The sequence below is a fragment of the Dermacentor andersoni genome, chromosome 11 (genome assembly GCF_023375885.2).
Source record: "Dermacentor andersoni chromosome 11, qqDerAnde1_hic_scaffold, whole genome shotgun sequence".
Lineage (NCBI taxonomy): Eukaryota > Metazoa > Arthropoda > Arachnida > Ixodida > Ixodidae > Dermacentor > Dermacentor andersoni.
Genome location: NC_092824.1, coordinates 108,568,061 through 108,595,479, shown reverse-complemented (window position 1 = coordinate 108,595,479; position 27,419 = coordinate 108,568,061). Strand labels below are relative to the sequence as shown.

The following is a 27,419-nucleotide window of genomic DNA, read 5'->3' as shown; positions in this document are numbered from 1 at the left end:
GGCTAATTGGTTCTTGATCTATATTTAATTACTCTATTAATAATAATTGGTTCTTGATTATGGATGCGAAGTAGCGTTACATAATTGTAACAAAGTGCAAACAAAAAAAGACAGTTATATGTGTGTATGATCGCATTTTTTTGGTTGTCTTTTTACGACCATGCTGCACAGCTTCACATCGGTGTGCAATTACAACTTTAAGGATGTGTTCATCCTTACTTAGGCTTTGTTTAAATTTCTGAGATTTTATGCTTGATCAGCTATTGATGCTGATAGGTGTGAGGTCTCGCACGTGCTCTTGGAGCAAGGGAACGACAACACAGTAGTGCAAACAGTCACAAGCGCATTTTTTGCATCTTTCACATCCTAATGCCTGCTAGCCGAATTACTACGCTGATGGGCGCTTGATAAATCAAGAAAATCAGACTCGCTGTGACTGGACAGCGAGCGAATATGTTTACTCCTACGCTGGACACAAACGCCTAGTCGTTCACGTGCACAGTCACGCGAACGATGTCGCGTTAGAACGATTCGTCCATTATCGTGCTGCACTCCTAGTCCTTCCGCAAGACAGTCCCGTGAAGCGGGTCGGCGCACACACAGAACGTCCACACCGCCCGCTGACCCTAAGCCGAAGAGGGAAGAGCCTACTCCCTGTCGCGCCCGACTAATCTCGCCGTTAGGTGGCGTTAGCAGCACAACACTCGTGCCCTCTCTCGTAATATGCTGCAACCACACCGACCGCCACCGGTGCTTAGCTACGGGGAGATGCTGAATTACAGAAGACGCGAGAGCCATGCGGGGAAAACATCAGGGGATGCGTGAGAGACTGAGCATCCCCACATAATACATGCACTGTGACCAGATTTGCACACATTACAGGGAAAAATTAACCGATTCCAATTACTTCCTTCTAATATGTAATCGGTTACAGCTATCAAATATTGTCCCACGAAAGTAATTGAGGAATTACACAATAGTAATTGACTACTTTTGTATTACTTTCCTCAAAATTTTTATTTACACTGCATAGGTACAGTAAAGAGAACGAGCTGGTATGACAATTTTCAATGCACCCTCTGCAGCACTTCATACATTGTTTATATGCACTAACAATTGCTTTTAAAAATTTAATTGATAATCGCTCTTTTTTTTTTCTTTTTCTTTTTTTGTGAGGACATCAGCAGAAACTCTGCTGTGAAAACATCCTTGAGGAGGAAAAAGAGGGAAAGAGGAGGAGGTTAGCCAGTTCGCTCAATATGCATTCAGGACGGTAGGGCAGTGTTGCAATGTACTATACGGATCTTGCGCACAAGATTTTTTTTTGCTCAGCATCTAGGTCCTCTATGAACAGCAGTGCTTCATTGTTGCTGGGAATTCGAGAACATGCTCCCAGTTCAGAGAAAAGCTGGAAAGTTTGTGTGTGATTTCCTGGCTATAACGTCCTAAGTGGCCTTCACTATCAAGACATACTGCAAAACCTGGTCAGTTAATCAACTAACATCCGATGGAGCGTTAAGATGAAACAAATACTGAGCCCCTTGGGTTTTCCTGTCTGAATATGAGCATTTGCGAGGCTGCTGCCCGATACAGTCTCGACTGTTCTGCTGTAGTTATTGCCAAATTCGGGTTCTCTAAGCTGTGTTGTTTGTTGCAGCTTGTCTCGACACTAAAGTAAGTTGTTATATGTGATTGGTTACTGAAAAAAGGTAATTGAATTATAGTGAGTGTTACTGAGTAAACAAAGTAATTGTTATATTTCAAAATTATAAAAATGTTTAGGTGATTACAAGTAACTATTTACATGTAATTTGTTACGCACAAGTTTGGCTGTGACTGGAAGGTGTGTTCCCATTTGCAAGGAGTGCAAAGTGCCTGACTAAGCCACAGTTCTCTTTACCATTGCTTTGAAAGGTGCTATCGAGAGAGGAGACGAGTGGCGTGGATCCCGTGATGTGCGTCCCCAATGGGGTGCCTGGTGGCGGTGGTCATCCGTGCTTGGCTCCAGCGGGGAACAACCTTGCCTGGCTCCAGAGCACGCCGGCCAATGGTGGGCGGATGCCATGCAAAAGCATGGATCGGTTCATGGAGATTCACAATGGTCTCAAAGGTGCGACAAAACATCAGCCTTTATTATTCATGCTTCGTTGGTTATAACTAATACTGACTGATAGTCTAGCCCCATTTTTACAAACATGCATTGGCCTAGAGTTCCTTCTTGACTTTGGTTATTCAGGGGCAGCAAAGCGTTTTGACTACAAGGAACCTGTGATTCCTGCAACATTGAGTGCTGTGGGAGACACCTGTACATCCCCAGGTTTCTAACAGACGCTGAGAATTTCATAGTACAAAATTACAGTGCAGGAATTGCTGATAAGCGTTGTTGAAGCCAAGTTACTACGTCATCTGAGAGGCCGTGCTGCTGTCTGCTTATAGTAAAGTTGAGAAGTGTCGAGCCGAGACACATTTGTTAATAAAGGAAGGTCTTCCACGTCTCGAGAATGACAGTGTGCCGTCGACGTTACGATAGCTTCGCATTTAATCTTTCCAATAGCCATGGAGGCCCCCCTGAATGCACCCACCCCTCCACCCCCACCACCAACGCCGAGTGTCGTCTGGGAGCTGCGCCGGGACGTGGCTGCAAGTTCATCCACGCTTCCAGAACCGCCATCGCCAATTGCCTGCGCCCCTCCTTCAGAGATTGTCAGCGCCTGCGCTAACAAGGGTACACTGGTAAGTTAACGAATTATAGATTTTGAATCGAGTATAGCATAGCACCAAGAATAAGAGTCCAATATTGAACATCAGAAAATTTCATCAGAAACATCAGAACATCAGAAACACAAGGTTGCACACTTACAAATCTTGTGCACAAAAACATGGTGCTGCACATGCTCATTAGCCTACTGACATTATATAAGAAGAAATGTTGGCAACTGTCATCAATTTACCATATTAATTCGATTATAAGGCGAAACTACTATAAGGCAAGAGCGCAGCTGGGTGAACCAAGAAGAATGGTATGCACATTCATATAAAACGATATAGAGTAGCCTATTTCGGGAAAAGAATTCAAGGCCATTCCTCCCTGCGAAGGTAGAGGACCAGTGGAGCTGTAAACATTGTGGTAAGAAAACTTGTGGTAAAGAATTTATTCCATCACTCACTGTCGCCTAGTAATGACAGTCACAATGGCTTTGTGGTCGCTATGATATCTGACACTGATCGGCATACTCGCAACTGCAAACGCATTCTTTGATAATGTGAAATTGATGCACGTATGCCGCTGGGTGGTTGGTTGGGCCGGATCAGTGAGGCATCACAAGCGATAAGTCTGCAACACGAAGCGTGTAGACCACTCCCTTTTCAGTTCCAACACATTCACATTGAAATCACCGACTGCGACGACAGGGGTAGTGTCATCACAACGGGGGTATGAGCCATTGATGATGACAGTTTTTAACGTGCTGCTCTGTATGCTGTATGCGTGATTAGAAAGAATATAACCACAGTTCACTTTGCTGAGTGCTTGTAGCCTCTGCCTTATAGGGCTATGAGCAATTGCATTTTTTGCTTGCTTATGGGGGTATGGGTGCTTATGGGTATATGGGGATATGAGCCATTGATTATGAAAATTTTTGTGTGCGGACACGAAAATTCTATGGTACCCTAGCCATATACAGCTCCACTGTAAAAACCTCGCGTTATATTCAAATAAATATGGTAGAGATCTGGGAATCGAGATGCGTATAGTACAGTCTGCCCTTATTAAAGGGAGGTGTCGAAGGTCTCGAATATTTTTTATTGATAGAAAGTCTGTTGAATACAATCAAGTGCTTCTTTTTACTTCTGAAGCACAAGAAATTGTAAGTGAGGTTGTCCTGAATACCAATGAGGTATTAACTTAAATAGTAGGCCATACTGCACTTAATGGCAACCTTCTGCTTTGTACTTTTCTTCCAGAAACCAGCCACCCTCTCCTTCTGTCGTGTGTCCATCTGCCCTCCGTGTAAATGCTTCTGTAGCCGAGCGATCAGTGCACTGACATTTTTGAGCCTGCCTTGTAAATCAAAAGCTAGTCTTGTGATGAATACGTCGAAACTACAGGAAAAGACCAATCTGTGCCTACGAGTGGCGTTTCTCGCAGCAGATAAAGATGGCAGCTGTGATCAAGAGTCATCCTGTACACGTTTTTTTCTTTGGTGAGGCGATTTGTCAGCTTTATGAACCGCTACAAATAGATCTGTCTTGATCTGGCACCAAGCACCAATTTGTAACTTTAGTAGTGGACACCTGATAAAACAGCTTCGTATTAATGGGCTGTAAGCCGTCGTGAAAAGCTTGTTGCTAATATGTTCCTACAAGTGTCTTGTCAGTTATCGGTCCCGAGGTCATGCATACAGGTTAGACTGACAGTCGTTGAAGCAGCGTTCAGGTTTGTGGCCAACCAGCCGGCAACTACTGCAAGCATGCATGCCAAGTTTGTGTGCGCTCGCATGTAGGCGGAAAGCTCCGAAATGTGCAAAACTGCATGCGTGAACATGCATATCTGATACGATCTGTGTGCCTTCTGGCTACTCACAGCCTGACCTTCGCCCATGCTTTTGTGCTTCCCATATGCTCTGCTTTGATTGTTCTTTCTCCACGTCACATTATTCGTTTTGATCGGTCCTGTCGACCTGGACGAACCTTGTACCAACAGAGATTGCACAATGTAGGAATGCTGCATGCATGAAGGCACAGACTACAGCCGGGTTTCCTGCCGAATACTTGTAGGTATTATATTTTCAAATAGTATTCGATGTGCGAATCAAATTATTCGAATGTTCACTGTTCAATTCATATACAGTTGCTGACCGATAAATCGGACAACGATAATCTGGACATGTTTCGGTAATTTGGACAGTTTCGCGTCGCCGCCAATGGCCCCGTAGACTTAATGTATAAAGACGACCAATATTTTGGACAGCCGTTAGCTCTACATTCGATTATCCGGACTTCGATTAGACGGTAATCTACATTCGATTAGACGGTAATCCCGGAGACCTTGTGTTGGTTGCAGCACTGTGCCTCGGGAGATTTAACTGCAAATGCCAATCTTGGAGGGTTTGTCTGTATTGTGAGGTCACATCAACATCGCAGTCATCACATCCGTTTTGGCCATTGAGGAAAGAAACAAAATAGGAGAAGCGTTGACGTCACATTTTTGAAGTCGGAAATGCAGCCATGTAGGTGTGCCATTTCCCATTTCGCCTCCAATCAGCTTGCCGGAGCAGATAGGCAGGAGCGTCGAACTTGCATTGCAACGAGCCGCTGGTAGTGTGTGCTGCCCACGCGCATCAGAACAAAGCCTACGAAACTTCTGTAACAGTTTTAGTGAAGTAGACGCGCCCTTATGCTTTTCCGTGGCACATTGAAGATGATGAAGACCCATGCTATGATTACTTGAGTGTGTCTGTTGCTGACTGACAACTCACACTCACGGGCCCATAACACAACTTTCAAGCTTACACACTTCATGCTCCAAAGTCGGGTTGTCTCGCGAACAGAATCTGCTGCGAGAAAGACACAGGCCGAAAAAAACCTGCCTCACTTTCGAGAGCTTCAGAAGCTGTGGTTGCTATGGCAACGTTAACGTTGGGGTACCAGTCCCAGTGGTCCTTTGCGGAAAACAGCATGTGTCTTCCGGCACACTTTCTCCAATACATCCATGCTGGCCGGGGCCTCTCCTCTGCTTTCCTTCTACCATGATTCCGTGCATGGCCCGCTCTCTTGTTTGTTGAATTTGCCATCCCAACAGCATTCCACCATTCTGTGCTTGTTTATTTGTTTGCGCTCTGCTGGCTCCAAGAAGTCTTTCTCGCGAAGTTAGCGACAGGGCACGTCAAATGGCACCAACGGTGCCTTTGCAGCCCAACTCTAAATGAGCCCGACTCTGCAACTGAAGAGCCTGAACTGCGGCCTACCACAACGAGATCAAATGTGGACAACATTAATGACCTGCTAAGCTGCGGTGTGCCGATTCCTGCTACCGTTACGTTTGAAGACATTGCAGACGTCGTCAGGGCGGTGTTGTTGTGTGCCGAACTGAACGATGACGAAACAGTTGAGCAAGTTCTCCCACTGTCAAACAGCTACTTCAACTCGGATGATGACGTGCCGTGTGCTCCAGAGCCTACACATGTGGATCTGACTCGAGCCTTTGCAGTCCTTGCATCTGCATACAGAGACAACACAAAACTGGCAGAAATACAGGTGGACTTGGTTGCACTTAAGCGGAAGTGCACGCAGAAATGAATTGATCACTTCTTCCTTGCACAGGGACCTTAAAACGTAAATAAAATTTTTTTTTGGATACATTCATTTTTTTTCGGATGCTCGATATTTCGGACTTATTTACGTTGCCCGCGAATTCTGAATTATTGGTTATCGACTGTATTTAATTATTCGCGCACTTCTAAATGCAGCAATTAGTCCTACCGATACTAACCTACAGAGCTGATACGTGGATGCTGACAAGGAAACTTGGGAAGACGCTAATGATCATGCAACAAGTGTTAGGAAGGAAGTGATAGGTGCAATGTTAAGGAACAGGCAATCTGGATTATAGAGCAAACACAGCCAGCTGGTTTTCTAGTTGAGAATAAGAGGACGGTGTAGAGTTAGGCGGGTCAAATATTGTGCAGAATGGGTAAACCAGTGTTCTATTAGACTAATTGAAGGGGTCCCCAGTGTAGGGAAACACAGTCAAGGATGGCAGAGGAGTAGACGGTGTGATGAAATCGGAAAATTTGCAGGCATAGGACGTGGTTGTCTTACGTGAGTCTGTGGTAATTGCAAATTGCTGGGACAAACTTTCATCCTGCAGTAGACATAAGTTAGGCTGCTGCTGCCGCCGCCGACAAACAAACGCTTGCCCAGAGCACTTATCAATTAACTAAGTGCTGATGGTTGATATTAATTTGGAGCCATCTTCCACATCGTCCCTTGTTTGCTGATGAGTATGTGCTGTTGGAGTGCCCCGAAAAATGCACAAGGGTATAAATAAACATCAACATCCTCCCCAGTTTTTCCATAGGCATTTATTGGCAGTGCCAGGCATGTTGCTTAATGCCTAGTTCATGCTACCTTACACAGCCGCACACGCTGTGAAACTATTCGCCAAGATATATGCACCACCTTACCAACCAGGCCACTGATTATGACAGGCCACTAACTAGGCCACTGAATAACCAGACCACTGAATATGGCAAGCAGCTGTGTGCCTGATGCAAGGGCGCTACTAGGGCATCACCTTCTGAAATTGCTTGAAACTTGTCTGTGGTCACTCATGCTCATTGAAATGGAAAGAAATGAAGTTTTGGTTTTGGTGCTCTCGTCAAACCTGCAGGACTCTGCAAAGGAGTGCACCTTTGGCGACCTGACGTCACCGGTGCAGTCGACCTTCATGGTGGACCCTGCCAGCACCACAGGGTTGGGCAATGGCTGTCCTGCAGCACTACCCGGGCTGCCCCTCGACGGAGAGCTGGAGAGCATTCTGCGGCAACTGGATGACCTGCTGTCCGAACCCAAACAAGGTTCGCTTCCCATTGGCATTTCCCGTCTCTTAGCTCATTGGCTACAGCGCTGGCAAACTCTATAGTTGGCAGCAACCTAAGAGTGCAGTGGCGAATACACCACTTTCGAAATTAAATAGAATTTGTGTCTCATCATTTGTATCACATCTGTATCTTTAGGCATGCAGATTGACTGTAGTACCATGCATTTGGTTGTTACTTTTGTAGGATGGCAACATTAAAACACAAGAATGGCAGCACTTCAACTCTTCCATAATATAGCCAGTAGATTGTTGGAATGCTCGACTCTCTTGCATCATTAAATGAAAACAGTGCTATGGACGGGACGAAACAAGGAGCACACGGATATGCTGTGTCTATATCCTCCTTCTTGTTTTGTGCCGTCTTTAGAATAGTTTTCATCAAATCGTGAAACTAACCAGACAATCAATAGTCGCTAATCAATTCTCCCACAGCATCCCGGTCACTTTTTTCCCTTCGTTACTCTCGAGTCTCCCTGCGTTCAGATACCCTAGATGATACTATAGGCTTGTTGCCAAGAGCATTTCGGACTTGACAGGTCTCGCTAGCTAAGTATGTTTGCCCCTTTTCTGTCATGTCACAATGCAGGTGAACTTGTTTCAATATTCAGCTTTCCACAGGAACTAGGTTTTGGAGCTCAGAGGCATAGAGTGCAGGTGTGGCATGGTTTCTTTTTTTTCTTCTTCTTCTTCTTTGCAAAGAGTGTACTGAATTCTTAGGTGGTCACGTAGGTGTACATAACTCTTTCATGCTCAGACGTCCATTTTTACATCAGAATTGAATGTTGAAGCAACAAAACCATCGGAAGAAACTCGAAGTGTTTAAAAAAGCCTTTCCTACAAGAACCAAGGAAGCTGTTGTGGTGGTTACTTCAAAGTACAGCACTTTTGTATTTTCACTATTTTTAACTTGTTGTGTGCAGCTCTACAAAACAGATTTTCATCCTTCTAAATGTACTTGCATCTCAAAGCGGTGCACAGACATACGCACGCACTGTCTGTGTTATTTTGCGCTTCTTTTTGTGTTGCGTTTAATGCTCTAAGCACATTCGGCATGACCCACAAACTGTTCGATATACTTACTAAGATCATTGTTTCTTGCACACATTAATGTTTGTTATTCTGGATTTGTAATGCTGGTCCTTCTCGGAAAGTGGCAGGAATTATGTGGACAAGGTCATTTAATGTCGTGGAAGTGCTCAGGATCTAAAAATCTGACATTCTATTACTTTAAGGACTCATTGATGCATGTAATTTCTCAGAAGTGGTTTTCGTCTTGTTTTTTTTGCCTTCACCCTGTTTTCTATAGCTGAACGCTGATCTGGGTCTCTCAGTTAAACATTGACCAATATGCGAATCTTGGTTCATCGTAAGTAAGCACCGGTGCTTGGGGTGTGTGTGTTGCTTCACAGTGTAGTCTTACTCAATGTCTTTGGCATGCTGTACAAGTTTCCTGTACACTAATGCAGTTTTAAATGAAACTTATTCCTCTGGTTAGCCAGATTGCATGAAGTTCCCAGTACTTGGCTGTTACTCGTACTCAAGTTTCTCAATTTGGAAAGCTCATGAATATGTTCTAGTGTTTGAAATGCATTGGGAATGAACATTGAGAGCTGTCATAAAAGGTTATGATTATCGACGAAGCACACCCTATGTAATAAGAAGCATGGTTTTCTCTCATAAAATAGCCATTAACACAATATGGCATGTGCATGAATGTACTCTGTACTAGCTGGTTCTCTTTTTCATGTGTGGCAAAAGCATTGGGAAATTTGGAGCTACAGCTAACACAAGCATGGGTGTCTGCATTGGTCTTGTAAGCAAGTTCATTGACTTTGGGTAGTTTACAAACAAGCGTGAAGCATTCAGCATGACAGCTTTTATTTCATTGCATGATCAACATAGTCCCAGCTAACTTTGACATGGCTCTGCTCTTCAGCCTCTTAGAGAACTACTACTTTCTGTTTGCATAGCATGAGAATGCGAAATTTTACTTCCTTCTTTTTCTCACTGTCTGTCATATTTTTGTGTATGTATGCGGTTGGGCAGAGTATGCACTTTGACCTGCTATATTTCCATAAAATCTAGTAAGCAAATCTTTCCTTTCTTTCTTGTTATCTCTCTCTAGGTAGCAATTACTGGTACTAAAGCACATTGACTGCAGCTGGAAGTCCAATTAACGGTGATATCCCACAATGTTGATTTTCAGTGAAGTTAGTGTGTTACTTCAGTGTAATTCATCAAACACTCACTTTTCTTCCTCAAGCCCTAAATGTAACGAAAGGTATACTAACAAATGCAGCCGCTTATGGCTCGATTCGAGACACCTATCTCTACAGGTGTCTCGTCCCTTTTCTGTGCTACTGTGTACTAGATAGCTACATGCGGCAATGTTTCCTCACACCGAGTCGCATGAGTAGCACATTTCCTTTCACTTATCTTTACAGCAATCACACAGTTTTCGAGGATCAAACGAAATGTCGTCTTATTGTTCGCTCGTGCGAGAATGTCGGCAGCGCGGACATCGGCTTAGCGATGGATGTCACACTCAGGAGTCACGTTGAAAGGATTCCTAACATTACGATCTTCGACCGTGATGTCGACACACCACCTTGAAAGTGTGCAACTCGAGAATCAGACGACCTGTTTCAGTCGAATGTTGGCACTCGGGCCAGCTTGGCACGCTTGGAGCCACACCACCCGCAGAGACCAGTCAGAGCACATGGCTGTCTTCAATGAGCTACAGCGAGCGGGCTTGTCACGGCACCCCGCAGCGGATGCGGTATCTACGCTACACAGCAGATGCAGCTACATGCAACGTTAGTGGCTAACTAAAGTGTGTTTATCTAATATTACCTTTGTGTAACACAGGGCCATAGTAAGTAGGCTGCTGAGCATGAGGTCACGGGATCGAATCCCGGCCACGGCGGCCCCATTTCAATTGGGGGCGAAATGCAAAAACACCCGTGTACATAGATTTAGGTGCACGTTAAAGAACCCCAGGTGGTCGAAATTTCTGGAGTCCTCCACTACGGTGTGCCTCATAATCAGAAAGTGGTTTTGGCACATAAAACCCCATAATTTTAAGGGCTGTAGTAAGCGCTCGCATGCATCAGCTCCAGTTTGGCTGTGCTACGTAGTGTGGACTGGCTTTGTCCTGCACAGACTTCACCGACGAATAGTAGCCACTTCTAAATTGCAAATTTGGAAGTGTTATCATATTAGCTCACTACGAAGTGATATCTGCCAAGGTGTCTCATGAGGAGCTGCCGTGAGTGTGTGCGCCCTGGCAGTCGTACGTGTAGTGTGATCTTAGGTTCAACGGGGTTTGAGGCTAGTTTAGGGTTCAAAACTAATCTAAATTTACGAGACCTGCCGGCTACGACACCGATAAGCAGGGCGGCCAAAGCATAATTCCTAAATGGGTGGTCGTGGCCAAGCTTGAGCAGATGACAGTCGGCTTCCGGAACTACATAATTCTTGTAGAAATTTGGAACGCAGATTTTTGCTTACTTCAGCTTGTGTAGTAAACTGTGTCAATAAATATACACAGTAACAATAGAAACAAGCGCACTGATCCAAACACGCTTCTTGATTGATGTAAACTATTGGCCAATGCTAGCGCTCTATGAAAATAGGCCCGCTGATGTCAAGGGGCAGCCACCGGTAGCCCAGAAACGCTAAGGAGAAGACCTCTTTTAAAAAAAGAGTATTTGAGAGAAAGGTGACCACGCTTTGCTTGTGAGCCCCATGCACCGAGCACAAGTGCAAAATTTTCCTGAGATGTTCACAGCAACATAGAGTATCCACGAAACATGGTTTTTTTTTTTTTTTTTTTTTTCACCAAGCACGAGGGGTGGTTCATGATTCCTTTAATATTTTCATACTTTCAAGTGAAAAAGCTTTCTGAATCGGGCCCCTGTTGGAGTGGCCATGACTTTGTATGTATCTTACAAAACACCACTGTCACCTGTTAACATTTTTCTTTCTTTTTAATACTGCCTCCAAAACATCCTGGCATTACTGAATCTCAACTAATTTCTTGTGGTTCACTTGTGGACAACAGCAGCACCTTGTGCTTATTTAACGGCTTTTGGAGATGGCTATTCTAAAACTTACGTGTGTTGTTTACAGGTTACAACTCAGTGGTGGTGAAGAACCACGTCATGGAGACTGTCAATCAGGTTCAGCAAGTCATGGACAGGATGAAACAGACCTGCTAAAAAAGGAATTTGCACCACTGCATCTTGAGGACCACAGTGTTTTTTGTAGATCCCCGTTTTAAGTTTGAAATGCCTTATTTCTTTCTTTTCTGTACAGTTGTAAGATTTTTAAACAATTATGACAAAACTGCGTATTGTTCGTATTTCACGCTCCTTTAGCATGTAGAGAAAGTTGTGCGCAGTCAAACCTTGTTATTATAAAACCTGTATGCATTGCAGTTTTCATATAATGATGCCACTTGTAATGAGTACAGTTACCATGGTAGACTTTCGTTTACTGTATCATGTATAGGATGTTTCTGAAACAAGTCCCACAGCGGTGCAGTTCACTGTTACAATCAACAGTTTCTTTTTCTTAGTTATTTTATAACTGGACTGCATTTTAATGGATTATTGGGTACAGTTGTCTGAATATAAAGTGCTTCTATGGTTATACTTTAATGAAGTCTCTGTTCCCTGACGCAACGAAAAACACAAGATCTAGCGTGGAACTTATAACAATGTCAACTGTTCATTTTGGCAGGGGTCAAAAGTGTGCTATTTGCGAAAGCACCATGCTGAGTTGCTGTACTGCGTGTGGGATGAAGCAAGCATAGGGATTTTAATTCCACGCAGTCACATTCAACATTACTGTCGCATTGTAAGCGTTGACCTTACCATATTCCGTTGTGTATCATTACTGCAGATCGGATTGAAAAGCATGGAATACAGTAGAACTTTGTTGATATTGTTACGCGAAAAAGGACTAAGAACTGGAGGCTATTTACATAGTCTATTTACAAAGAATAACTACAGCGCTGGCCAGTTCAACCGACAGCTCTTCAGCCAGAGAGCGTTCGTTCTCTTCGTCGGGACGCCCGCGTGCATCGTCCACGAGAAACACACAATATGCATGTATCATTATCCCCGGTGGCAGAAGCACCGTCTCAGTGCGTCTAAATATCGGGAGAGTAGTATTGCTTGAGGCATGCGACATGCACAACGTCAGTGGAATTCGGGGCAGATGAGGCACTGGTACTGACTGGGGTGATTTCGTAAGTAACTGGAGTCGCAGCCTGCAGCACTCGATATGGGCCTGTGTACCAAGATGGGAGTTTTTCTGACAGGCCAACATGACTAGTCGGCACTACACGAGTACCAGAGATCCAGGCGAAAAATGGACGTATCTGTGTTGGCAATCTTACAAACGCCGTTGCTTCTCTTGGGAGGTCAGGAGGCGAGTGCGGGCAATTTCGCGTGCTTGGGCTGCCCTGGTGATGGCGTCAAGTGCATATTTGCTGGTCTCTTCTGCGGTGGATGGAAGGGATGCATCCAGTGGCAATGTGGGTTCTCGACCGAACAACAGAAAGAACGGGGAATAAGCGGCAGTGTCGTGACGTGAAGAATTGTATGCAAAAGTGACATAGGGTAGGGCAAGGTCCCAATCAGTATGGTCGGACGAGACATGCTTGCAGGACATACTTTGCAAGCGTGTCTGTTAGGCTGTGGTTCAGATGCTCCGTGAGACCATTAGTCTGTGGATGGTAAGACGTAGTCGGCTTGTGCTTCGTTGGGCAGAGGAACACGCAATATGCATGTATCAATATGTTCTGAAAAAAATCATGTGAGAAAGAACATAATATTCGGGTAAACATATGATCCAAAGTCACTAAAAAATTTGTCAGACTCGATTGTAAGTGTCACATAATGTGAAGCGTTGCGCAAATCATTGTGCCACGAGGCACCGACGTGTGCTAAGCAGGTGGTGCCAGGGTGCCTCGAGATGCGCATTGCTGTTTTTGTGGCTTCGGCTAGCTTACGTTTACGCTTCTCGATTTCGGCCTAGGTTAGCAGCTCCTTTGAACAGAGCATTTTGGCAGGAAGTTCTGATTAGCCCACTCAGCGCGAATCGTTGTGGCATGAGATGTTGACTTGGCATCAAGCAGGTGGGGCGTGTGTGGCCTGACGTATTGTCGTTTTCTTATTGGGTAGCAACCAGAAACCGAAATGAAATTAAGCCAATGAGCGGCGTCAGAGTGTGATGCTGCCAGAGCAAAACATGATGCTCACTTCGTCCAGCCTGCAGCAGAGAACATGCGGCATGTTTGGTTTATAGCCTTCCAAAAGTGTGCAGTACGCTTCTAATGGCGCTTTGCCATGCAGGGTTGGCCGTGATAGCTGTGGATGTGGCGTGCAACCCACTAGGAGATTTGTTGGTACCTATATAGGAAACTGAGTGGACACTGACGTTTTCGTATGACACGTGCGGGCGACTACCATGGGAAAGCTGCTGCGGCAGGCAGCTACTGTTCTCGATGCCGCGCCTTTTCTTGTTTTTATTGGATATAGCAGCCAGAAGCTGTATCGTACGATTGCAGTTTGGCGACATACTGAGCATTGGTGCCGAAAGGTAGTGTTTCTACTTTACCGGTAAAATGAAAATTCATTGACGATTACGATACTCCCTAATGTGAAATTTGAATGTAGCTCTATACACATTTTCGTTTCACAATATATTGGCTGGTGTAGACAGTCTGTCTCATGCGACATGTTGCAAATGAACCATAGTGTGCCACAACTGCCTCGCTAATCGGGAGATCAAGAGAGGCAGTGCGTGGGTGACGCGTGGGCATAATTCGTAGCAGCTGCCATGGACAGACCTCTGCTCATGCAGTGCTTTGTTTTCATACAGGCAACGCATGCTACTCTGGTGCCATCTTGTAGAGCCACCGTCGCCACAAAGTCCATCTTGTGCGGCGCTACGCATCTCGTGTCACGCTTTCACCATACCCTCCTCCTCCGTTTTCCTCCTCATGCTCTCTTCACTATCGCCGTCTTTCTTTTCCCGCTGCACTCTGCATTTTCTTTCATCCTTCGTCGGGCTCGTTTGCTCGGTTACGAGGGACAACACTGACGCTCGCCGCAGGAATGGGCGCCTAAGTGCTCCACTCTAAGATAAGCGCGACTTTATTGGATCATGTCTTGTGCCTTCAGTCGTGAACATTAGCGTTGAAAAATCACGCGAAACGGGATCATATCAACGATGTTCTACTGTACTTTCCACATACATTGCGAATGAAACCTTAACATTGTTATAGTAAATTGTTATATCTTTGTTTTTCTTGTCAAGCCCATTTTTCATGGGCCCAATTGCATATTTATTTATATTTCCGGTTTCTAGGCATCCATTTTTGTGACTTATTTGGTATGGCAAGTGCATTTCCATGACTTTATGACACTGCTCAGTTGTTCGGGGGGTCTTTTGTGTTTGAGAAGAGGCAATGACATTCCTATTACATACTGCCATTATTGGTTTGCGTAGTATGTTAGTAGATGAGGGGAGTTGCATGTTATATGAACTCTCTAAAGCTGTCACACTTGTTTTACTAAGCTTTTGTTGTCATTTTCTCTTTACTAAAGTTAACAAAACCACAGAAACGTAATTGTCGATTAATCATAGCCTATTGCTCAAATGGACAGAAAGCCATGCTTCAGATAACGGGAAACATTGCATGAAACTGTGCTAAAACTTTGAAAGGATGTAAACGAAGCCATTTCAAGCTTCAAACTGGCCTGTGCTTTTCATGGGCCATAGTTGTGTGAGAATAGACTTATCACTGCACTGTATGAGCATGTGAACAGAGTAATGGGTTGCCTCGTGAGGTGCATTCAGCAACACCTGCCTTCACTCCTATAAATTCACATATGCACCTTGACCAGCTTCATGCTAACTATAAATGTTGGGAGTGTGGGGTCAGCTCTCAAGTGAAGGAGTCATTATACTTGAATAACACTCTTAGGAGATTATTATGATGAGGAGTAGCTTGAGGGACATCCTTTGATACCAGTGACTTTTCACGGAAGCACTCAGTGCCTAAACATGAAATAGAAGTTCAGAGATTGATTAGTGTTTTGATGTGCACCAATTGCTTCAGTTGATGCATGGCACCACCCTCTTTTTGGAGGAGTAAAGGCGTCAAGTTGATGTGCATCTACGAATACAGTAGTCACTGTGTGCCTTTTAATACAAAAATTTAGAGCCTTGCTGTTACATTGATTGTTCAGGATTCGAATGGTGGTTTAGTGATTGCATTTTATTATTTTTTACACTATGTCATTAGGCAAAGAAACTGAATATGTTGACTAGCGCTTATGTACAGCCACAAAGGAGATCATTGGAAGTACCTTTTGTCAGCAGTGGCTATATTGTAACTTGCTGTTTGTCATGCAAAACTGTCGCTGACAGCAATTTGTGTGCAGCTACTGAAAAACTCTGGATGTTTTCCATATGGTGTGTTGGGTGTTGTACCATGTGGTAAGACACCTCCTATTATAGTAGCCATTTTGTGAGGGGTGCATGTAATATTTTTTTACATGCATGTATATGCATGTATTTTTTTTACATGCATGTAATATGCATGTAAAAAAGTTGCAGTTGTTCCTAACAGATTTTGTAAAATGTCAAGTGATTGAGGTTGGCTTCTCGGCCGTGGAGTGGTCGTGGTTACGTGTTTTGTTGCAGTGTTCATTTTAAGGGGTGCCACTACATCATTGGAGTCCAAGCGTACATTTGCTGTTCTCATCGTTTTGTTGGCAGCTGAATTCTTTTTTGGGATTGATTTAATCTACGTTCCACGAACTTCAGTTTTTTAGTAAGGTGTGTCAGAATGACGATGTATTGTTTATCTTTAGATGACGGGGATATGTCATCATGAGTTGTTGTGAAGTAGCTGGCGATAAGATTAGCTTATCGTTGTGTAAAATAATCTCGCATGGAATTGCGGACAATCCAGTTTGTCACTTTGCTTCATGTTACACTTGTGGTTAAGCTTATTTGTGCTGGAGCATTAAGTGATCTGTGAAATTTTGCCTATTGCCACATAACATGTTATGCTCAGCGCCTTGCTTCAAATTACTTTTGTTTCACAGGCAACAAGTGTTTTATTTGATTAAGTTTTTTGGGTCAGCTTTTACTTTTACTTTGATGGCCATGGTAGATGTGGCTTGCATAACATGGGCTGCTATACTGGTATATGTTTTTCATTAATTCTTCCAGTACAGAAAAATTTTGGCTGGCATTTTTGCTCTTCGCAGTTTCATAAATGAGTTCTTGACGGAAACTGTTCGATCCATTTCCATTCAGTGCAGTACTTAGTACCTGCCATTACTTTCGCATCTGTTCTTATGTTTTTAGGGATTCATCATGCATTAAGGATTGCTTTTTTGTTAGTTAGTGCAACATTACTATCAAAAGTGGCATGTCTACCTTGTACAAGTGCATTATATTAACTGCCTTTTGACAGAAGTCCCGCCGAGACATTTTTGATGGCCTCTATTATTTGTGCAACTGCATTTCGCTAATCAGCAAGTACTATTTACCTTTTGTCTCTTCTTACTTTTGGAGCTTAATCAAAATGAGTGAATGGGATTGTTGTGCCTTAGATATAACTTTTGTAACATCATGTCAAAAAAACAGTGTAGTATAGATTTGTTATTGTCCTTGACTATTAAGGAAATGAAACATTGTGCACTGCATTTAATGTAGTTAAGCAATGTTTGCTGTGGTATGCAGCTATGAAATGGTGTATTTTGCCTGTTGTGTACAGTATAGTCCACTGTTAAAGGTAATCCGTAGCTGGAAATGAAGCCAGTGTAACTTGTGAACACCTCTTCTTTGTTACGGGAAAGAGATAGCTCACATGACACATTAGTCCGACATCTACACATCAAAAATAGTCTACATGGCTTCATGCCTTATTCCAGCGGTAGTTGGCAGCCACATACTAAGTGTTTCCTTTAAAAAGGTACCCTGCACTACGTGCTGCCTTCTTTATTATGTGGCATACCCTTAGCTTTTGGAGGGGGGGTGGGAGGGATTTGTCAAGCTATGTCCATTGAAAGCTTCCACATGTCATTTTTGTGAAATATTCAGAGCCTTTGCTATTAAGCATTATTTTTCGTCCAATGTATTTTGTAGTTGGTAATTCTTTGAACTGTGACAAGCATTTCTGTTTAGAATGGACGTTAATGAGAACGTCTGAAAAAGTTTTACACTGGTAGATTACTCTTCTGAATCTGTACTGGCACTTCTTTGGTGTAGAAAGATCGATTATTGGCAGAGGATATGAAAGCTTAACAAAAAAATGCTGTTATTGCGCTCGAACTATAGCACCTATGACAACAACATATGGACACTATTAATTTCACCGCATTTATGCATGCAAGAGTCTTTTCTTCTGCAGGGAAAGCTCACAGAAGTTCCTACTTCAAGGTTTAAGCTAAATTGAGCATACAACCAGCTTTAACCAGATGCTGCCAAAGTCTGTGACATCATAAGGAACTTGGTGCTGGAATTCTAATGTGTCGTCGCCGCTCGTCTTTCATATCTGTTATCTTTATGGAACACCAAGCATTTCCTTACGGTAAGATTAACCCGTTTTGCAACTGGCAACCAGCTTGGAACGGTAGTCTACTAGCATAGTTTAACGTTTTTCATTAGTGTCTACTCCTGCATGCTTGCACATGTTTGGCTTTTGTTTCTCTCAAGTGAAGTGCCTGTGACAGAGTTGTGTATATTTTGCTAGCAAATGAAGTGTTTACATGTTTCCTACAACTTTTGCAACTAACAGGTTCGCGTCAGATCGTTCACGTGCAAATGTTGACTCTTCTCGGACCATGTAAGAACGCACATGTCTGGAATTTGTAACAAAAGTTTTTAAATGAGCCCACATGGTTTTAGTACGTACTTCCTACACTCATACTAGTGCCAATCTCAAATGAGTTTGACTTACGTCTAAGCCGAACCTTTAATGATCTAACTGAGGTCGACCTCTTAAAGGGACACTAAAGGCAAAAATATTAAGTGATGCTAAAGTTTTAGATTAGTGCTCGAGAATCCCTAAGGCATCAACATTATTGCGAACAGAACCTTAATAATCGAAATGTTGAGGTAAATGCAGGACATGATCAGAGACTCCCACGGGAGATTCAAGTACTTGCCTGATGACGAAAGCACTCCTCAGTTAAGAGGAATCTCTAGCTCGGGTGCTCCTATCTAAATACATGTAAAAGCAGAATTCGTTTTTCTCGGCAACCACTGCACCAAATTTGACGAGGTTTGTTGCATTTAAAAGAAAAACTTAAAATCTAGTGACTGTTGTATCGAATTTTTGAGTTAGGTCGTCAATTTTTTATAAAACATTTGCAAAAATCAAAAATTTTCAAAAATGAAACTATCAAGTTTACAACTCTGTAACTCAACAACGAAAAAAGATAATACAATTCTGTGAATTGCACCTGATAGTACATCTGAAGTGGACAAAATTGATATGTTACACGTGACTGTACAAAAATTTAGTAATATGAAAATACAGCTTTTGCAAGACCCTTGTAACCAACATAACAAATTCACGTAAGATGTAAAATGACACATCGAATGTGTCTGCTTTCAATGATCTAATGGTTGCCATTTACATAACTGCGACATCTGTTCTTGATGCAGAGCTATTAATTTGTAAACTTGGTGATTCTATTTTTTTCAAACTTTCGGATATTTGAAAATTCTTACAACAAAATTCAGGCCCTAAATCGAAATTCCGCTTCCAACAGTCGCTAGAATTTAACTTCCTCAAATGCAACAAATTTTATCAAAATCGGCCCAGGGGGTATCTCAGAAAAACATTCTTGCATTTTACATGTATTTGAATAGGCAGCATCGGAGTTGGGGCCGAGCATAAGCTTCCTCTTAAATTGTCACTAGTACTCAACCACTTGTTGCAAAAAAGGTAATTGTATTGTATTATAAGATGAAATAAAATAGTACTTGTCCAGTTCTATTTTATTTTTAGAAAAAGGAACACATTTTAATTACCCTCGACAACGACGCGGGACGGCGGAAGGCTTCGTCTTCGCTCGACTCTGAGCCGCCCACGCTTTCACGTTTCAGCAGTTTTGTTATTGCGTAGCGCTGTGCTGGTTTTGCTGGCTCGCGAAACTCTCACAAACTGCCAGTAGCAGAGAATTCAACTTCCATGTTATGTCGCGGGATGCCCCAACGGTCTGTCACTTAATCAAAAAGCAGCTGCAGTGGCGAATCCACTGCTCTGTCTTGACTTGGTGCCACCGTCTCTCGGGCGCCATTTTACTCACCGACGGCAGCAAAGGGTGGTGACGGCGTATGCAACATCGCCACACCCCCAGTTAGGTGGCGCGAGATTTGAATTTCGAAAAAGGTATTTGGACCCTTCAGATGCAATTTTCTCATAAACTAAGTCCTTTCTTGGCACTAAACAAGCATTGCGAGGTTTCAGGAATGGTATTTAAACAGTTCGCATCGACTTATTATTTGCCTTTAGTGTCCCTTTAAAGTTGTTCCGAGAATACTTGTAATGTTCCCACACCGTTCTGTAGACAAGTCAATCCTGATCTACGTTTAGCGAAATGTTTATTGCAAAGCCTTATTATGAGCGCAGATTTTGCTGTTTTACGCATTCACTTTGCATTTATAGTTTTCCTTTTGCCATGGTGGCTACACTGTATACCTTCTGAGCGTGCATCGCAGTTCACTTCCAAGTTACAACAACTCCATCATGTTGGAGACAATGCAAAAGTGCAGTTTGCACTTAGATCTCACTGTTCAATTAAGAACATCAGGCGGTCTCATTAATTATGGAGTCCTTTACTGCAGCTTGCCTCAGTCTGTTTCAGACAAATAAAAAATAAAAGTTATGAAATCCATGTTGTATATCACAAAACCTCCAGATTCCAGGTAAAGCCGGAAGTGCCTTTTTCAGCAGTGCTCATAAACCATGAGGTTTTCTATTCGCAAGTTCACTGAGCAGTCGGTTTATTGAGCATTAGATGTGGCCATGTGATCGAGAGGTTCCAGTAAGTTCCTTGAGCACTTTGAACAAAAGTTGTTAGTGTCCTACTACGGCATGCTACTAGAATGGTGAATAAAGAATAGTTTGTGCTGATAATCTGTTTAAGTACAAGCAGCAGGCTTCCCAATGGTGTCATGTACGCTTCACCATGCAGCATCTAAGCATATAGTGTTTGTGCCTTGTGCAGCTTGTGCAAAGATATTTAATGCCCCGTATAGCGTGCAGTGTATTGATGTTTTATTACTGGTAGTATTCACCCCTTGTACATTTATAGCTGCTTGAGCTGTTTACTGTCGAGCGAACCAAGCAGGGAAGGTGTTCATTGTACAGCCCGTTATATTGTAGCCAGCTAGAGGCATGTATGCTACCAAATATGCCTATTTCTTCTGGAAGTTCCCATGTCCAATTTTATGGTATATTGCATTGCCTGTTGTTTGTGCAAGCAAGTACAGTTGCCAGTAACCTTAACCCGCTTTAAAGGGCCTTTTTGCTTCTCCTACAGAGGGTACTAGAGATTTCTTGTGGGGTGCAATGAATGTGCTAGTATATGCATCTTCTTTCCAAAGCACTCAATGTTTTCCTCTGACAGCTCGTGTTTGTAAAAGCTAAGCTGCTATAGATGTCTTCACTGTTTGGGTTAGGTCTGACGGCAGCAGTACATGCTTTTATAGTGTGATTGTGTCGTGCACGTGTGTGTAATACATAAGGTATGTAAACTGAATATGCCTTCTTGTGGCACCTTGTGCTGCCCTTAAAAGTGCCCAGTCTTTCTCATGGCTTCATTGTAAATGTAGCTTGTTTTCACCAAGTCTCTTCAATATTGAGACTGCTGTTATGTGCATTTCAATGCTAAGGCCTTTGCAGCCTTGCGCTGTTTCATGATGCAGTTTGGCAACGGACATGATTTGTTTTGACTATCTTCGCACGTTGCGACTGTGTTTTGTCACATCTTGTTGTTTCATTACTTCTCCTGTTGTTACTGTTGAATTTATTCATTCATTCATTACTCATTCACCTACCACTGGTGTCGCGCAGGTGGCATCAGTGGTCACTGGAAAGTATTGCTGTCAAACTTACTGAGCTTAGTCTTGACATTCAAAGCGCTCTTGCAATCAGGATTTCCTTTTGCTATCATTAATTGGTTTCTCAATGTGCGGCTTAGGCCCTGTAGCAGATTTGCTTCTTTTTTTTTTCAGCATTAGCCTACCTTCATAAGTTAAGCACTAACGTTTGTTAAGAATTAAGAAGTGTTAATATTAGACCTGTGCAGATTGCAATGACCTGTGGGTGAAGAAGTTTACCTAGGTAGTGCTGTAGAGGCTGCTAAGCTCATTTATGTCAATCGTGAAGCATTTTTAGGGTTGTGTGATTACTTTCATGTGCGCCACATAGTGACTCCAGAATCTTATCCGCCCCCTGTTGAGGCAAAAATTTCAAATGGTACAGACCAGAAATGCAAGTCTGCTAATTTGGTTAGGTAAAGCTGTGCTAGTGTGCGAGCATTTTAACATTGCTCTTGCAACTTAAAAGCCCATTGTAAAAGTTCTCATTGAAGCTGCTGTCTCTTTCATCTCTATTCTAAGTACTGGATCAAGCTTAACATGGCATGTGCACCAGCTGACTGAAATACTTTTGCAGTCACTAGTGAGCAAGATGAATGTGAAAAACCAAGGAGCTTGATTGCAGTCACATGACAACTATATCGAAATAACAAAGCTGAGGCAAAGGAAAAAAAAACTTTTTTTTTTTTTTTTTTTACTCATACGTGAAATATAGAGGGCAGTAAAGTAAGTTAACTTTGCCGGTAGTGGTGAAGGGAAAAGGAATGGAAGAAAAATCAAAATTTCAACTCACCGGTGGGGGGTAGGGGCAATGTTCCAACACATTTTTTGGTTCTTTTTGTGGATGTGCCTTGAACGCTCTGGGAAACATTAATGGGAGTTCATGTCTAACTCCAACCAAATTGAAGTCAGCACACTGCAGGGGCTTTCACCCTCTTGCGCTTGTCTACAGCCACCATAGTGCGTTAACTTGAATTTCGTTTAACTTAGATATGCCTCCCTCTTGTCCTTGTCTACTTGCGTTAAAATGCTTTTCAAGTAATAGTGGAAGTTTTTGTCGTTGGGGTAGAGGAAAAGTTCTATGCCTTTTAGCATGAGCGAATCTACGAGAACTTGCGAAAGAAACAAGAAAGAGTTAAACAGGGGTGTTACACATGGCCCTTGTGTTTGCAGTTTCTTCCATATCTTGAATCATCACATGACGGGCTAGCAGCAGCATTGGAGTTCAAAATACGAGCCCGTTTTTCAGTTTTAGTGACCACATGATATCATCTGCTTCAGACAGCATTGAATGCTGACATTTATTTTGGTTGTTGTTTAGATGAACTTGAGACATTGTCATCACAAATGGTATGCTAGACGCCACGTTCTTCCTGTTCAGTTACTGTCATCTGCCACTTGTTAACATGACTACGTACGTGCGTATGCATATACACATGCACACACACACATTTTCGTGTAACTAAATGCTTCTTTTTTATATTGAGACACCATTTTCCTTGTTTATAACTAGTAGCTTCTACTACACATACAGATGTCATTTTTGTCAGTGTGTTATGCAAAGGTATAGTACGGTGTTTTCTTTCTTTTTTTTTTTTTTCCAATGGTCTCGCAGCTATGATTTCATGTTGTACATTATGTTAGGTATAAGCTATGTACTTCCATTGCATACTGACTCTTGTTTTTTTGTATTCTTCGGTCAGTCTGGTTATTTAAAGTGTGCCTTTGCTTTGGACCGAATTATCGCTTTCTTCTGTTCATTGGGGTTAATGGTGTACTTAACTATGAGAGATGGTTTGTTAGAAATTAAGTGATTACTTTCTTTTTTTCTTATTCTTGATAGAGCATATTTAATGTACTATTGGTCTCTTTTTATACATAATATATTATGTCAGTCAACGTATACTGAGCAGTTTTGGCAGTTTAGACCTGTGCTGCTTTGTATCTTGTGGTGAAAGGATGCTGATAATGTGGGATGATATTATTTTCACCAGTGCGTTGTGCACACCCATTCAAAAGATTGTTTCATCTTTTTTTTAATAAAGTGATGTGCACTGCATGACTGTTATTGTATCGTCACTTGCTTTTATGACTTGCGCGAGAATACTTTGATGTCGGAGTAATTGTAGCTTGCCAGAAGGCACGCACAATTTGTAGAACTTGTTAAATACCAGAACCCACAGCGGTGGCTTAGCGGCTATGGTGTTGCGCTGCCAAGCGCAACACCATAGGTCACGGAATCCGTCACCAGAGGTCACGGAATCAAATCCCAGGCGCGGCGGCCATATTTCGATGTGCGCGAAATGCGAGAACGCCCCTGTCCTGTGCATTGGGGCCACGTTAAAGAACCTCTGGCGGTCAAAATTAATTCGGTGTCCCCCATTACGGTGTGCCTCATAATCAAATTGGTTTTGGCACATAAAACTCTAGAATTCATTCATCCATTGAATATAAAAAAAGCCCCTAAATTTTGGGAAGCTATTAAGGATCCTTGCAGCTGCACTTGAAAGATGTATTTCTCAAAATAAACTATTCTAAATAAAATATGCTTCCTACGAGGTCTGCTACAAAAACTGGGAATGTGGTTGCAAACAGTTGCAGCAGCCTCTCCTCTATGCTTCCATATGAGCATCCATATGTTCACAGTGTTAGTATGAAAAGAGACTAGGGAATTCTATTTTGTTCTTGTTGAACCGAGTTTTTAGTTATGGAAAAGAAAGAGCATTAGGCTTAAGAGAAATAAAGCTAAGTATGAGCACACTGTGCTTCAAGAAAACAGTAATGATGATTTGCCTTTGTAGTTGGTTATGCATTACAACTGTTATTAGGTAGCATCTGAAAACTCTACTCATTTTTGTGACGGCTGTATAGCTAACAGACGTAAGTACATTGGGTGTGCACTGACCAGGAGGTTGCAATGAAGAAAGTAACACACTAAATGGAAATTTTGGAGCAACGCACACATTAGTGGAGATATAATGTTCAATAAGAAACGCGCAGGAAATAAATTTGTTGCTAACGGCTCTACAATGCCTGGGGAGAGTGAGAGCTGAGAAATGATAAGACGCTGAGCAATGGGCTCAAGCTGTGAAATCACTGATATATGCGCCGACTGATTAATGGAAATGCAGTGTTAACGAAACAAGGCAAACAGCTTAATGGCATTGTACCGGTGTTCAACCTGTGCTACCTTTGCAATTTATTAAAAAATAAATGTCAAGTCAAACACAAGTTGTGTAAATACAAATATTTGTACTTTGCATGCTAGAAAATGCCTTGTTAGTTTTTGTTGCTGCACATTTTAGTTGAGAAAGAGACGAAACCTTAAAAAGTAAAATAACGTGTTTTTGGGGGGATTGGCAGTGTTTGATATTTTGTTGGATTCAGATAGATTAACATCAAGCTTTTATTGATGGTCTTTGGGATGATCTTTCACATCCTATCAAAAAGATGTGAAAATCTGTATTCACTTTCGTCATTTTATTTTCTTTCTGATGTGGCCGTAAACATTCCTGCACAAAGTTCTGGCTACCTTTATTTGTGTTTCACAGGAATGCACTCCTGGTATCACTACAAATAGTTCAGGCTAAATTGCTGCGATGTAATATCTGAATTTCGAATAGTGTTCTCTGCCAGTCTTCACTCTCTCCCTCTTTTCGAACTTCGTTATATCGAAACTATTTTAAATAAGGCGCGCATTATCGTATAATAAAAACCGCGAAGTCGCCGTTTTCAGTCATAATATTGTTAGAAGCAATATTTACCGTAATTGCGATTGGCTGCATACGTTTATACGTGTAAATTTGACATGTGAGTAACATAGGCCTGCTTTCTGAAACATGTTCGCCCCTGGTCTCTCGGCGCCTGTGGGGCGGCTATAGTAGTGTTCTTTAGGCACGGCTTTTCAGATTCTGATGCGACTGACCATTAAAAAACCTGCTGCATGAGCGGGAAACCATTGCCAGACCCGTTTCCTTTTCTCCTCTCCACTAGTGGCGGTCGCGAGCGCCACGTGCGGCTGGCGGAACCACTGAGCATTACCTCGTGTGGTTTCCGAGATCATGCGTGTGCTCCGATCTCGAAGGCCATTTACCTCAATCAGCTCGGCGTATGCTTACATGCATTATAGACAACAGCTATTCTAGAGTCAGGCAACCAACCTTTAAAAAGCACACCCAAAGGATGGTGCCGAACATGGTTCCGCAGGCATCTAGTAAAGGAGGCAATGGACTAACTTGCTACATCGAAACATCGAAAGCCATGGACTGCCTGATGCACGTAGCGTGCTTCATGCGTTATGAAGCAAGAAAAAAAAAACTTCACGATCACTTTACTGTAGCGTTTGAGCTATTGTGTAACGTAGCATTCTTTCTACATTTATCTAGACTTGATGCTATGTGCACATCCACGCACTAGTTAGTAAAAACACATCTCAGAGGCTATGCTTTTACAATAGAAAGAGAGACCAATTTACGTCATAAGAACCATGTTTTAAATAGCCGTAAAGTTTCCAAGAAATCTGAGGCAAAGTGGACATTACATCTACTAGCTTTAACATCAAATTAGTAGCGTAGAAAAAAATCAGTGCAAGTAGTAAGCTAGAACGTTTGTGTAGCTTTTTCGTTGTTGTTATTTATTGGTTGAACTTTTCTAAACGTAGCGCTCAATCTTGCTTCGGCTGGCCACACTGGAGTGAGCAAAGTCAGCCAACGACCAATGGCCAATCGTAAAAGTCCTATTTAAACTGTGTCTCGGGAAGGAGTCCGTTCATACTAGTTTTATAGCTGTCAATGCGTGCCCGTGAATAATTTGTGCCCTGATTCGACCCGACTGTTGCGTCCACTACCAAAATGGCTGCACAACTGGGAGGGCTAAGGATTGGCGCCAGCGTTGACATTCAACGCACTGACGGTGAGGCTTCGCCTTGGGCGGACGTTTTCATTGAACCTAACCCTAAGGTGATGCGAGCCAGCGCTGGGCTCGCCGCGAAGAAAAAGAAGACACGCAAGAGGCTGACCCGCTTTCTGAGCGATGCTCATTTTGTTTATACGACAGGGGAATGGTCTCTGCAAGTTCGTGGGGTTTCACTGTTATATTAAGCACAGGCGCGGTGTATGTGTACGCGGTCTGCGTGCGAGAGGGCTGGCTGTCGCTTGGCGGTTTGCTCGATAGCCGCCCAGGACCTCCCAATTTTTTTTTCTTTTTTTGAAGGAGCGGGTTTTTGTGGCAGCGGCAGTAACCACCAAACAGCATGCCTCGCGTAATTCCTAAGCTATCGCGAGACCGTTTTTGCTACAAATATGCAAAGTGCACCGAGCAAATGCTTCACTGCGTAATGGGTCGGCTGCTATGCGGTAAAACAATGACTGTTTGCACAACGAAAAAAAAAAAAAATTGCTCGCGCGCATTGCAGCATGCTACGAGGCAGGCTGTCGTTTCGTCCGCTACCGTGAAAGCGACACCGTAACTGACCGTAGCGGGATGAAGACCGTGTCGTCGGAAAGCGCGGGCGAAGATGCCGTGGCGGTTAACTGCCTCGAAAGGCGCAACCGTCGACCACTGCCCAGGCATGCACCACTGCTTCCATTGAACGCCGTCGCTGTCGCATCATCCCGTAGTTCCAGAGAACCGGAAGAAATAAAAGGGAATCGACCAAGCACGTAAACCAATTAGGGAG

At 42.9% G+C, this 27,419-nt stretch overlaps 1 protein-coding gene and 1 long non-coding RNA gene across 4 annotated transcripts in view; one reads left to right on the top strand and one right to left on the bottom strand.

Moving 5' to 3' along the window:
* Window positions 1-23,801, top strand: part of LOC126539428 (dystrophin-like) — a 48,357-nt gene extending 24,556 nt beyond the window's left edge. For 2 of the 3 annotated variants that reach the window (XM_055075377.2, XM_055075376.2), the window contains exons 15-18: window positions 1,915-2,110; window positions 2,555-2,733; window positions 7,391-7,577; window positions 11,732-23,801. In XM_055075377.2, coding sequence (XP_054931352.1) covers window positions 1,915-2,110; window positions 2,555-2,733; window positions 7,391-7,577; window positions 11,732-11,820 — 651 coding nt within the window. In that variant the 3' untranslated portion in view covers window positions 11,821-23,801. Of the gene's footprint in view, window positions 1-1,914; window positions 2,111-2,554; window positions 2,734-7,390; window positions 7,578-8,906; window positions 8,967-11,731 lie in introns of all 3 variants that reach the window. The other variant, XM_050186259.3, reaches the window with a different exon arrangement.
* LOC140214215 (uncharacterized) lies at window positions 14,564-26,161 on the bottom strand. Its single transcript, XR_011891135.1, has 2 exons — window positions 22,447-26,161; window positions 14,564-22,397 (listed from the first exon to the last, which is right to left on the bottom strand). It is a non-coding gene; the product is annotated as an uncharacterized lncRNA (long non-coding RNA).
* Window positions 26,162-27,419: the final 1,258 nt, after the last annotated feature.